Consider the following 12793-nt stretch of genomic DNA (forward strand, 5'->3'; position numbering starts at 1 on the left):
AGTAGTTGTTAGGGGAAAAAAATGTTTTTGCAGACCAAGTGCGCACACAATACGAACTCCGCATCCCATGATGCTTAGCACGCGGCAGGAAAGACGTCATCACGTCGCTGGAACCTTCAGCTGTCAGACTTTGGCCACCCTAAAAGTGCAGGTTTTGTTAGCAAACTAACTCGAAGTGTACAACCCGCGCAGACTTTATTTAAAGTTGTGCATTGATCTGCTAATCGATCTTTGAACGCGTGAGCCGCTGATTGAAGCACTGAGATTGCACGAAGACGAACCGTTTAGCTTTAATCGCTGCTAGTTTTTGCAGAAGCCAGCGATCCTGAGCGGGTGTAAGGCTCGATGCAGGGAGGGAGGGAGTAAAAAAAGGCAAAAGTCTTTGTGCTTCCCTTCCCCCTCATCAAAGCAAAGGGGAAATGTCTCTGTCTAAAGGAGGTAAGTGTTTTTTCACACTCTTCTGAAAAACAAAAGAAAACACCAACAACAACCGTGCACGTATTTTAAACATCGAGATGCAGTTTGCGTGGAAGTAATTTAGCTAGCTGTGTTTGAGTAACGTAACCTTGCCAGGTGGAAAGCTGCATGTATGAGAGGAGGGAAAAGAAGCTAGCCAGCATGTCTCTCCTGCTTTCTATCATTAAGCGGAGTCTCTAGACACCCCGGTGTCTGAAGGTATTCATCACAGACTCGCTGCTAGCTGTTTGCGGGCTAAATGATGATATTTTAGCTAAGCGGCACACGCGCACCGCTTCGTTTGAAGTTTCCGTGTTGTGGTTAGCTAACTTACACCATTTTCCACGACAATGAAGGACTTTTGCCAAGCTGGAATTACCCACCAACTTCAGCTGGGTTTAGTTTCTCCTTTTCGGTCAAAGTAAAGCACATCCGTACCACAGGTGTTTGTATTTTTAGGCCTCCTGACTCATGACTGATCGATTGTGTGTTGGCTCCTTTTAGCCAGCGTGTTAGCGCTAAAACATCTTCACCGCCGCTTCCATGAAAATGCTTTTTTTTTTTTTTTTCTTTTTTTCCATAGTGGAAATTCCTTTATTTTTAAAACAGGCGGCGATGCCAAAAAGGAACCAGGTCGCTATCACACACTTGGCTTCCGCCTGTCACTCAGCGACTGTGTGCTGTGTAATTACTGCACACTGAAGAAAATACACACCTTGGAAAAATCAGGGTCTTTCCTCTGCGTCACACACATTCGCACAGAGCGTGATGATGATGATGATGTCAATTTACATTTCAAGTTCACCGCTTGTGCTGTTACACAATCATACTAGCGTTACCATGGTCGGGAGTACACACTGTGTAGATTGGCTCAGGCAATAACAGCCTTTGGCCTACCATGGCATGTTTTGACTTGCAGCACCAATACCTGCTGCAGCCTCTCTTTGTTGACAGTTCACTGGCTGCAAGCATATACTCTATAGCAGCTACACAGGTTCCCCGCTGTAATTACTGTGTGCACCAAAACAGGCCCGAGGTGTCTTTTGTGAAAGTGTTTTTCTCCTCTGGACACTCGAAGGAGTCGTGCATTTGGTGGTCAAGGGTGGAGCGGCCCTGAGTGCATTGCAGTCAGTGCTGTTCATGCATATTGCTGAGGCATGTTTGGAGATTGGGTTCTCCCTAGCAGCGCTGATGGGGTGGTGTGGAAGATTATCTGTGCATGACTCATCCTTTTCTGTATATGGTCCCGCTCCGAGGGCTGGAGCTTCCTGATGGTGACTCGCCACACAGCTATTGACACTTTGATCCCATGCACAATCCAGAAATTCTTGTCTGCGTTACGTATGTATTACTGCACTCTGGATAGTTTCCACTGAACATCTTTGGGTGTCTATAGAATTGCTGCATTTCCTGCCAAAGTGCACCAGTTCACTGCCACCGTTTGTAGTAGCTGATGCAGTCCCTGATATATCTAACACAGCATCCAGCGTGGCCCCGTGCTGCAGGCCGTCCCCTCTCTGTCTGCCTGCCTTTCCTGCCTCTCTCCACCTGTCACTGTCGTCATGAAGCAGAAATGTGGGAAAAAATAAAGTAATCCTCCCATATGAGGGAACATTTTAATTTCTTTACGTTCTTTATGAGTGCAAGTTTGTGTCACTTGTGCATGAAACAAGGTGTCGTTTTTGAATCTTAACTTTCATGATCTACCACTGACAATGCCACTGATTCCAAGTAAGCACTGAGATTGCCGCTCTGCATCACCAGCTCCCTCGAAATTCTTACTACTTTCTGTGGAAATGGTATCTGTGCGCATGTTTTTTTTTTCCTGGTGCTGCCTCTGTATACTCTGTACTACTTGCAGCTGAAGCTGTCATCATGGCATTACTGTGCCCTGTCAGGCTCAGTTTGAGGGCCAGGCAGGTCTTGCGGCAGAGAGCTGCTGTGAACTGGCCTCAGTTGGCCCTAACAGGGACAGCGAGCAGCAAGCGGGCCAAGTGGAGTGACATCATATTTCCCAAAGGGTCCCTGACAGTTGTTGTGTTTTAAGCGGATGTGTCCAGTCTGACTGGTTGTGAGTCATATCCCACCCCACTGTCTCGGCGACAGGGTCGCGGCACACACTCCTACCTGAGACGGGCTTGTCCTTTAATACTTCACTGTATATATGTCTAGAAGTTACTTTAAGCTGTAATGTACAGTTTTGTAAGCTGCATGCGTGTAATATAATTTAGGTGGAACAGCTGTGGCATGTCAGATGTTTTTGTACTGCACCGCTGTGTTCGTGTGCTCCCCTAATTTTGTTGCGTGAATAAAAGGCCTTGTAGTCTTATTTGTCAGGTCATCGGAAGGCTTCAGCGCTCATACTCCATCCCACACAGAGGAAATGCAAGGTCTATTTTTGACTGAGCATGTGTGAGTAAATCACACTTCAATCTCTCCCTACCACATGAGACTGCCGTAGTCTGTCCAGACACTGTGGGCCTATTTTAGGGCTGCAGCAGAAAATGGACCTGTCTGACGTTTCAGTGGAAGGCCATCGAATCTAAAATCTTAGTAAAACCTCACTTCCCTTCCAGCGTGATCTAGCGAGGAGGGGTTTACCCAATCGTACTTCCTCTACGCTGGTGTGGTGTGACTCACGCAATGGCAAATACAAGCCTGCAGTAATAATGACAGTTGAAATCATACCAAAAAACTGACCCGTTGCCGACTTGTGCGAGATTTCTAAAGAGCTGCTGCATTTGTTCCAAAGTGAAGGTGTCTTGTTTGCGCATTAAACCAGTTTCTCTGAACTGGGGTAGAATAATTACACAGCCTGGCCCGAGCCTGTGTTGCAGCAGGACAAGAACAGGAAATAACCAGCCAGGTTTGAACTGTTTCTCATCATATCCCAGTGGGGCAAAACTGCAGCCAAGTCCAAGCACACACACACGCATAAAGGTCAAGAGAAGTGCTCTGTTTTTCCCTTCGACCTTGCAACAAGAGCGAACACGCTGAACACGAGTGTCCATGTCAAGAAAAGTGGAGTTGTTTTTCCTGTGTTGTTTCTCGTAGGCCCGGTAGCTGTGTCATTCTGGCATGGACTCGCAGCCCCTTGTGGGAAGTCCCAGAGGCTGCTGGTAAACTGTGTTTATGAATGGACTGCTGTCAGTGATTTAACACAGAAAGGTCCCCGAGCTGCACAGTTTACAGCACCACACTCCAGATAGTACAAAACATGTAAAAGATGTTGAACTTCCACAGAAATGGATAATAAGTTTCATTGCAGTGATTGTGTCAGTAAAAATGAAATTAAAAAAAAAAAAAAAAAAAAAATCATGACAGGAAGGAAAGCTCGATTCCCTTTAACCCCCCCCTCCTTCCCTCTCCATTTGAGTCATCATACCAATGTCGATTAGTCATTTAGTCCACCTTCTTTCGATTGCAGGGCCTCAGCTTTGAGTACACCTAATCTCCACTTAGATAACAGATCATTTACTATACTTTTGACAGAAGCAACTGCAAATTGATTGTAACTTTGAAAACACTCCTTACTACCAGAATAGAACAAAACCCCCTTTCAGCAGGCCAGCGTGGATACATGAAAACAAGCAAAGTCCACTTAGTTTGCACTTAATGATCTGAATTAGAGCCGTGGACCTCTGCTGTGGCAAACCTCTGCTCTAAACTCAGAGCAGTGTGGTGAATGGGCTCAGAGGAGCCTGTAGATGTCGAGTCCATTTGCCTCAGCCCTCCCACAAAGCACAGCTAATCATACTAGCTTGTGGTTGCTGCTAAATATAGTTTTATTGATCACTGTGTGTCCGCCATGGAGCTGAGGTGGTGATGGTTTTCTAATTTCTTGTCTCTTAGGGAAGAAGAAGAATCCTGGGCTGAAGCTGGCCAAAGAAGTGTTTGCACAGCCCCCACCAGCAGCAGCAGCGTAAGCCTCTTCATGTATTTATTTTTAACAATGCTGTCGTGAAATTAGTGCCAGAACACTAAAATGGCAGGCCCAGTATTTGCAGATATTTGTATTTGGAAGATACATATTTTTGGGGGGGAGGGGATACAGAGTCTGCAGTCTACCTAGAGCACCACTGCCTGGTGCAGTTGCTAATTACAAGCGTCGGAGTGACATGAGTGAGTCCTTGCATGGATCTCTGTAGAATTGACTTTAGCCAACGTTGCTCTCTCCCTGCAGGCCCCCTCGAGATCTTGACTCGAAAGCTTGTGTCACAATTGGAGATCAGGTAACGTCGGCTCCCTCTGATCCTCTGATACGTGCTTGTTCTGTGTCCCCGCCGAGCTGAGTAAGTATATGAATGTCGCGTCTGCCTCCTCTGTCCAGAACTTCGTGGTGAAGGCCGATGACTTGGAGCAGATTGCAGAGCTGGGGAGGGGAGCGTACGGGGTGGTGGACAAGATGAAACATGTGCCCAGTGGTGTTATCATGGCTGTCAAGGTAGGCTGGGAAGCTGCTGCTGCTCAGGTTACCTGATTTGGCGTTTCTGCACCACACTTTTAAAATAGTACCATGACACGTAGATGGATTCAACTCATGAGCTCAACTTGTAAACATGTGGCTGAGATCTATTAGATCTATGACATGGTATACTGAGGGACACTGGACACCATTTGATGTAAGCTACATCTGCCCCGCTCTGTGACGCTTGTGTCCGCAGAGGATTCGTGCCACAGTCAACACTCTGGAGCAGAAGAGGCTCCTGATGGACCTGGACATTTCCATGAGGACAGTGGACTGCTTCTTCACTGTCACCTTCTACGGCGCCCTCTTCAGAGAGGTGAATAAACGATGGCGTGAACTCCCGCCTTTGTCGCGCTGAGTGTGTGATCACCGTGTTTTTTTCTCTTTTCAGGGGGATGTTTGGATCTGTATGGAGCTGATGGACACGTCTCTGGATAAGTTCTATAAGAAGGTTATTGAGAAAGGCAAAACCATCCCCGAGGACATCTTGGGCAAGATCACAGTAGCAGTACGTCCTGTCATGCACCTTACACTACGAGCGTCAGTGTAAAGGAATAGTTCAACATTTTATGATGGAAATACGCTCCTTACAGGGCGTTAACGTGCTGCAGCTTAAATATCGGAGCACATAACTCCCAATAAAACACAAACATCTGCCGTTCACTAGCTACTTGGGGCCCTTTCACACCTTCCTCGTTTGATCCAGACTTTCAGGCTTTTCACTTTGGTCTGCACCAAAATTACACTTGTGAAACCTCCTTACTTATTTTGGATGAGGGTAAGAGAGAGGAACTAAACTGAACCAACAACATGCCAAAATCAGACGCACGCCTGTCAATCAGCATGCACAGGGAGACACAGTGACAGGACGCCGGTATGTTCATGTAAATTTCTTTGGTGCGCTCACATGAGTGCAACGTGAAAGCAAAAGTAACCGTATCAAATGTGTATAATAAAACAAAAACAGGAACCTTGGTTCAGACTTTCAGGTGTGAAAACGCGCTGAGACTCCAGGGAAGTTTCACACCGAACGGATTATATAACAGGCTGTATCTTCTGCACATTGGTTTATTAATGTGCATGTAAAACGCAGCACATTCGAATCACTGAGACGTCATCTGCGTGAATATTTCCCTCATTCTCTTTTTCAGATTGTCAAGGCATTAGAGCACCTGCACAGTAACCTGTCAGTGATACACAGAGGTAATCACCAGAGCACATCTTCATCATATACAGCTTTCAGCTTCCTGTCTGTGTTTCTCACTGTGGTTTGCTCCGTTCTGTCTCTCTCATCGTGGCCCTCTTCAGATGTGAAGCCCTCCAATGTTCTGATCAACACTCAGGGCCAAGTGAAAATGTGCGACTTTGGCATCAGTGGCCATCTGGTGGACTCCGTGGCCAAAACAATGGATGCAGGCTGTAAGCCCTACATGGCGGTAAGCGGGACTCCTGTTACCACGAGCTGACATTAAGGAAGGGATTCTCCAGAGGTTTACTGAAGGTCTTCCAGCACCTCATTAGTTGGAGTAAAACCAGAAATCCAGGAACTCCATAACCACTCTGAAAGCCGCAGTCGTAACCTGAAGCTTTCATGCGCATTGCCTTGAATGTAGGCTCACAAATCATCAATTGAATCCTCTCCAAAAACACATTTTAGAGGACATGTTTATTCTTCACAGTCACACTTCTGCTCATCATTATATACCTGTGTGATACTGAAATATCTGTTTATATTATTCTAATTCCTCTTCGTCTGTCTTTCTGATAATTTCCATTTCAGCCAGAGCGGATCAACCCTGACCTCAACCAGAAAGGCTACAGCGTCAAGTCAGACATATGGAGTCTCGGTATCACGATGGTGAGTAGGTTGTTATGTGTTTTGAAGGGAAATTTTAGCATTATTGCTGCTGTTGCTTAGTTTAAATGGGAATAAAGACCTTGTACCTCTGAACTACTATGAGCTGATTCAGATATGCACATGTCATCTTAGTCTTATGTGATCAATTTACTCCATTTGATTATAGCAGTTATTCTATGATAATCCTAAACTCTTATTTCGATTTTAACCTTCTTTTGAAAGTGGGTCACGAGGACTAAAAACAGAAATATTTCCGACCAGGGAAAGTTGAGCTTCTTCCTTTCCGCTTTCCTTGTTTTGTTTGACATCGAATATGCTGTCAGTAATACACGACTCAGTCTGCCCTCCCAACAAAAGTTTACTTTGTCAGACGGTTCACTTAGTTAGATATGAAAATTTTCTGAACAATGTAAGAAGAGATCCCGTTACAGGTAACTCCAAGCACAAACAGCCAGACGCTGAGTCATGGTGCCATGCTGATGTCAGATCACTAGCCGTCCATGCTGTCCTCAGTTCCTGAATAACATGGCTTACAGATTTGTGTGATCCTTGTTGAATCAGCCTTTCCGCTGTCTTTCCAGATCGAGCTGGCCATTTTGAAATTCCCCTACGACTCATGGGGGACCCCGTTCCAGCAGCTCAAACAGGTGGTGGACGAGCCGTCTCCACAGCTGCCCGCCGACCGATTCTCCCCAGAGTTTGTAGACTTCATCTCCCAGTGGTGAGCGTCGCACTCGGTGGCTTTTCCTCAGCGTTACGCTCCTCACTCACCTTTCTGTAACAGTGAAGTGACTCAGACGCCCAGCAGGGGTCAGTGTTTGCTCTGTGTTGACTGAGAGAGGGAGCGCGAGTACAGTGTCTGTGGAGCTCCAACTTGAAATTCAATGTTTATGTCGCTTTGCTGTCTTCTATGAAATTATTTGAATTTGGGTTGTTTTTTCTCACTTTTGCTTTTATCTCTTCTTGCAGCTTAAGAAAGAAACCAAATGAAAGACCAGCTTATACAGAATTAATGGTTAGTAGCTTCTACATTTTTATTCTTCTTACCCCCAAAACATCAGTGAAATATCAGATTATCCCACTTTGTCCACCATCAGCGCCCCAGCTGTGATATTCATTGTGCTCTGGTTCTTGTATTTGTCCACAAGAGGCCAGGCTTACCCAATTAACCCACCACTGATGTGTGTGTTTCACAAGTAAATAACAACACAGCCACCACAGTCTGAACAATTTGTCATTCAAGAACATATTCCTGACGATGCGTTTCCTTCTTCTGATGCAGCAACATCCGTTTTTCACTCTGCATGACTCCAAAGAGACAGACGTGGCCAGTTTTGTCAAGGTCATCCTGGATGACTGACGGGCTCCCTACGGGCTCCACCCCATCAGGGTAGGCGGGGACCTCTCAGCGACATGAACCAATGGCCTACCTTTTTCCCTTTTTTTTTTTTTTTTTTTTTTTTTTTTTAAAACTCACTGGAATGACAGACTCATGCACCCACACACAACGGGGGGGAGGGGTGGGCGGGCAAGCGGGCGGGGTGGCGGTGGGGGTGGGGGTGGGGGTGACCCAAAGACTGACAGCAGCCCAGCAGCACTGGAGTGGGAGAGTGGTGGTAATATGAACTTGTACGGTCAAACACCCAACTGGAGAGGTTTAATTCACTCCTCCAAGCTTCCTGTGTGTGCATTTTTTCAATATGACAAATATGAACTGAACCCCATTTGTTTTGTTCTTTTTTTGTCTTGTTCCTCTTTTTGTTTTTGCCCCACTGCCCCTCTTCTCCCCCTCCTCAGAACGAACAGAGCCAGCCATTGTTTCTTTGTGACACATATTGTATGAATACTTTCATCTGCAAAACCAACAGTTAATGTGTATGTTGTTGTGTATTGAAAGCTATATTTGCCTATGCGTTTGTATGTTGTCTCATTATGCAGAGTTTTGATACTGTATATCGTCGACAAGTGTGAATTTTACCGGACTAGGGCCTTATTTGTCGGATCACATCAGGTGAACAGCTCGACCTGGTTCCGCCCTGAGGTGATTGGTCGGCGCGGGGGCTGCAGTTGTCGCGGGGGCCGGGCCGTGGGAGACTCCAGAGCCGAGACAAAACATGTAAGAAATGTCAAAGGTCACATTCTGGACGGGAGGAGTTCCTAGATCTCTCGGCGGCGTGCGAGGCAGGCATGCAAAGCGTCCAGTATCATCTGAACCGATATCGGTCCGAGCTGAGGCCCTTCATGCAGCGACCCCTCCGCGCTCTTCTTCTTCTTCTTCTTTCTCGGGTATTAACGAGTCGGCGTCAGTGCTGCCATTGTTACTACCTAGAAGTATTCAGGGGTTGCCTAATCAAGCTCACAGCTTTACCTGTTTCTGTGTGCCATTTTGCAAAACGTTTTCTCATGAATTACTGCATTAATTGTGATTTTTTTTTTTTTCCCCCCTCTTTTTGGACTTGTTCTGGCCTGCGTTTTATTTCAGCAGCGTTTCAACTTTTTTCTCTACCTTTCTCAGTTCTGGAGTCAGCATAGTCTTTTCATATGAGGCACTTATGTTTTGTTTTTTTTCTTCCCCAGAGTCCTTATTATGCATTACACAGACAGTATGTTAGGGAAATAATTTATGTGTTGAAGATGTAAATACTATCTCCTTTTTTAATGTAACATGGCACTGTCCCAGCATGGCAGTGCTGCCGAGTGGTAGAGTGGTTGGTATTAGTTTTAATGCAGTGTGACACACATACACAAACACTTGTACTCACAGGGCCAGCCGACTATCGTACACCTGTTTTGGACTGATGTGCTGTCAGGCTCCACCGCTCAGGTTTCTGTGCTCTCCTTCATGTGGAGACGACCCCGTTTATTTTTCCCTTGGTCGTACCCCCCTTGAGTGCTTGGACCGAGAGCCTCTTTTCAGTCCGTGGTGGGCAGCCATTATCTCTTCTGTCTGACCATACTATGCAGAGCCCCTTTGCCTTGGACACACAGCAAGAGGCCCTCGCCATGTGGCAGTTTCCCCACTCCCAAGTGTTCAGAGACTGTGATGATGATGATGATGATAATGGTGGTGGTGGTGATGGTGGTGGTGGTGATGGTGACGATAGTGATGATGAGCCATGCCTCAGCTCGTGGCTAGCGCTTATCGCCTCTCTGGTTTACACTGTAGTGCAACCTTTATCAAAAGTCAGTGAGTTAGGAGTATTTATGATTGTGAATAATAAGGGAAAGCTAGCAACACCACAAAGAAGCTGCTGTTATTTTTCTGTTTGTTTTTAGTTTTTTTTTCCCTTTTTTTTTTTTTTTTTTTTACTCGGCCTTCTTTGGATGGCCATTCCCTTGGTGTGTAAAAGTGAGTTTTTACGCTGATCACAATGAGAATGGAACACTTGCTCTACCTCTTACTCCTTCACTCTATTTGCCACCTTTTCATTGGGTGGGACTGACAAACTTGAACTATGGAAAGACAAAAAAATAAAGGCTTTATTGTTCAGTATGTCCGCTTACAGCTTTCCTTTCGTGGTTGCTGCAGGTTTAGCAATTGAAGAGTAGCTCCTGTTCAGTTCATGGGCGACGCAGAGATTACAGCACTGCCCAGGTTTAAAGCATGAAGCTGGAAGTATTTTCAATCTATATTCTTATTGCCATGAACATATCAAAATCAACAATTACTCCATTCTACCAACAAGTATTGCATGTGTAGCTATAGAGTTTTGATTGGTCTCCAAAAACTTAAAAACACATCAAAGAGTCACATGTCGTTTTGCAGCGAAAGGCCAGCCATGGTCCTCTCTGCTTTTCAGGGCACTCCTCAACCCACTTAATTCCTACTTCCATGTCACTAACAGTTCTGCTTAAGACTCTTATACCTGCAACCGCACACTCCAATCGAGACGAGAGATACTAGAGCCGACTGATCCAGCTGATAAAAGCAAGCCAAGTCTTTGGGTTTCTACCAGCGGCGGCGTCCAACTCTCTCACTTTTCTCTTAAGTGTGATACTGTAAAGAAAGTACAATGCAATGAAAGTGCGATTGAAGCAAGAGATGGAAACGACACACCTGGCCTCAGCACATGAGCACAGTAATGTAACCCCACTTGCTGGTTGGATACATAGCCTTTACCCTCTGAAGCCGACAATTTTCTGCAAATAATCATCATTAATGAGAATTGGAGGTCTAATATGTTCAAGTGCGGTCCAGTTTTATTACAATTAATTGGCTTTTTTTTTTATCACAGTATGCCTTTTGCCAGTAACGGTACAGTTTCTGTTTGTGTAAACATCCTTATGTAAGTGCACGTAAGTGAACACACGCTTCTTGGCAAGTCGTGATTCTTCGGGATGTGTGATGAATAGAAAGAAGAGTCTCATTTTGATGGCTCTTTCTGAGTGCTTCTTTTGCTGTGAATTTTAACAACGCCGCTTAACAAAAGCTCACTCTAAGCAGACTACTCTGCTCCGAGTGTGTCTGTCAAAGGCCAATGACTTCATGCCGGGCTGAGAAAACTCAATGCCGGTAGACTGCAGGCAGTCGTCCAGTGTTGTGCAGAGAGAGTGGTTTGTCAGCCAAACCAAAGACACTCTTTTTAGGAAAGAAAGCCTTTGATGGGAACTTATATAACGCCGCTCAAAAGATCGCCGTGTGAGGAGAAAAATAGGCAACATCCAGTTCAATTACTGTCCCAACTCAATTCAAAGTGGACTGTGATGCAGAAGTGAATCACAACCTCTCTGCACTGCAAATAGGCATTTTAGGAACTCAGCAGGGTTGAGGGAGTAATTGTGCCTTGTTTTGTACATAATAACAAATGCAAACATTGGGAAAGTTGTGGAGTGTAACAGTATAGTTACTCAACTAGTGTGCTTGAGGTGGTGTGAGGCTTAATATAAGATATCTGTTTTAAATCCGGCCTAATAAAATGCATATAGTGGCAGAACAATGAGAAATAGTTTTCTTTACACCTTGGATATAATTATTCCTGAAACTTGACAATTTTATGGTAGAGGTAGACATTTTTGAGGAAAGGTGTCATTTTATTCATTGATGTTATAGATAAGTATTCCTTCTTTGCTCAACAGTCAAGCAAGTGCAGCAAACTATCATTTATCTCATGAGTGCAGTGAAATACCAGCATTATTTTTGGTCTGAAACAGGTGCCTAAGAGACAGAGAACCACACACTTCTGACTTTTAGTAGCTCCATGATTGCACTATTCAAAGTTTCTTCCTTTCTGCTCAGGTCTGATCTAACAAGCCAGAACAAGTGATTAAGTTAGTGCCTACTTTTTGCTTGGTGAAGTTAAGTTTGGGAACGCTGTTTGCTGTTGTCCCAGGGGACATACAGATGAACAGAGGAGTGCCAGACAAGACATGGTATGTAAGAGCACTCCATTTTGGAATGATTTCCTTAATCTTCTGCCAGATCTCACGATCTCCTGACCTGCCTATGTCGTGGAGATGGAAAACCAACTGCAGCGTTTATACACCACCCAGCAACTCATTAAAATGCTACACACACAAACACAATGTTCCATACAATCATCCCGCTCATGCTGCCATGTGCCAATTATGATGATTATGCATTGTGATTTTTAGATGGGCAAATGGGAGTTGTGGGGGGAACTTGGGACATCATCCTTCATCAACCCGCCATGAATCTGTATCCCCTGCCCCCCATCTCTGTTCCTTGCCAAGGAAAACGTGGCCATCATTGTGCCCTTAGATGGCAGACCTACGGGCAGCGGATGACGTTGTATAAGTTTTTCTTCCACAGGCATGACACAGGGTGGCCTGTGGTGGAAAGTTAAAATGGGGTCCCTTTTCTGAGGAGGGTGAAAGAGCCGTTATGGAACCAGATCTCCTTAGGCCCTGGGCTGACACTGCTTAACCTTATGCAACATGCTGGGCTCCCATTGCACCATGAGTCTCGGACGGACATGACAGGTTGACTAGCGACTAGCCTTGAGTATTCTCATTACAGTCAAAATTAGAGGGTGTCTGATCTCTACACGCAA

The 12793-nt window shown here is 45.3% G+C and overlaps 1 protein-coding gene across 1 annotated transcript; it reads left to right on the forward strand.

Annotated features, from left to right (window-relative positions):
* Nucleotides 1-134: 134 nt before the first annotated feature.
* LOC143333658 (dual specificity mitogen-activated protein kinase kinase 6) lies at nt 135-8289 on the forward strand. The gene is made up of 12 exons (XM_076751828.1): nt 135-438; nt 4309-4378; nt 4640-4688; nt 4787-4900; nt 5121-5240; nt 5316-5432; nt 6076-6127; nt 6233-6360; nt 6705-6782; nt 7364-7503; nt 7752-7797; nt 8065-8289. The coding sequence occupies exons 1-12, from the start codon at nt 420-422 to the stop codon at nt 8140-8142; spliced, it is 1011 nt and encodes a 336-aa protein (XP_076607943.1). The 5' UTR covers nt 135-419; the 3' UTR covers nt 8143-8289.
* The last annotated feature ends 4504 nt before the right edge of the window (nt 8290-12793 follow it).

The sequence above is a fragment of the Chaetodon auriga genome, chromosome 16, assembly GCF_051107435.1.
Source record: "Chaetodon auriga isolate fChaAug3 chromosome 16, fChaAug3.hap1, whole genome shotgun sequence".
Classification (NCBI taxonomy): Eukaryota; Metazoa; Chordata; class Actinopteri; order Chaetodontiformes; family Chaetodontidae; genus Chaetodon; species Chaetodon auriga.

Bases quoted from the DNA above. Each gene is read 5' to 3' on its own strand.
- LOC143333658 (XM_076751828.1), top strand. The intron at 6,361-6,704 runs GTAAGCGGGACT...TTTCCATTTCAG, and splicing joins GCTGTAAGCCCTACATGGCG to CCAGAGCGGATCAACCCTGA. The intron at 6,783-7,363 runs GTGAGTAGGTTG...CTGTCTTTCCAG, and splicing joins GGAGTCTCGGTATCACGATG to ATCGAGCTGGCCATTTTGAA.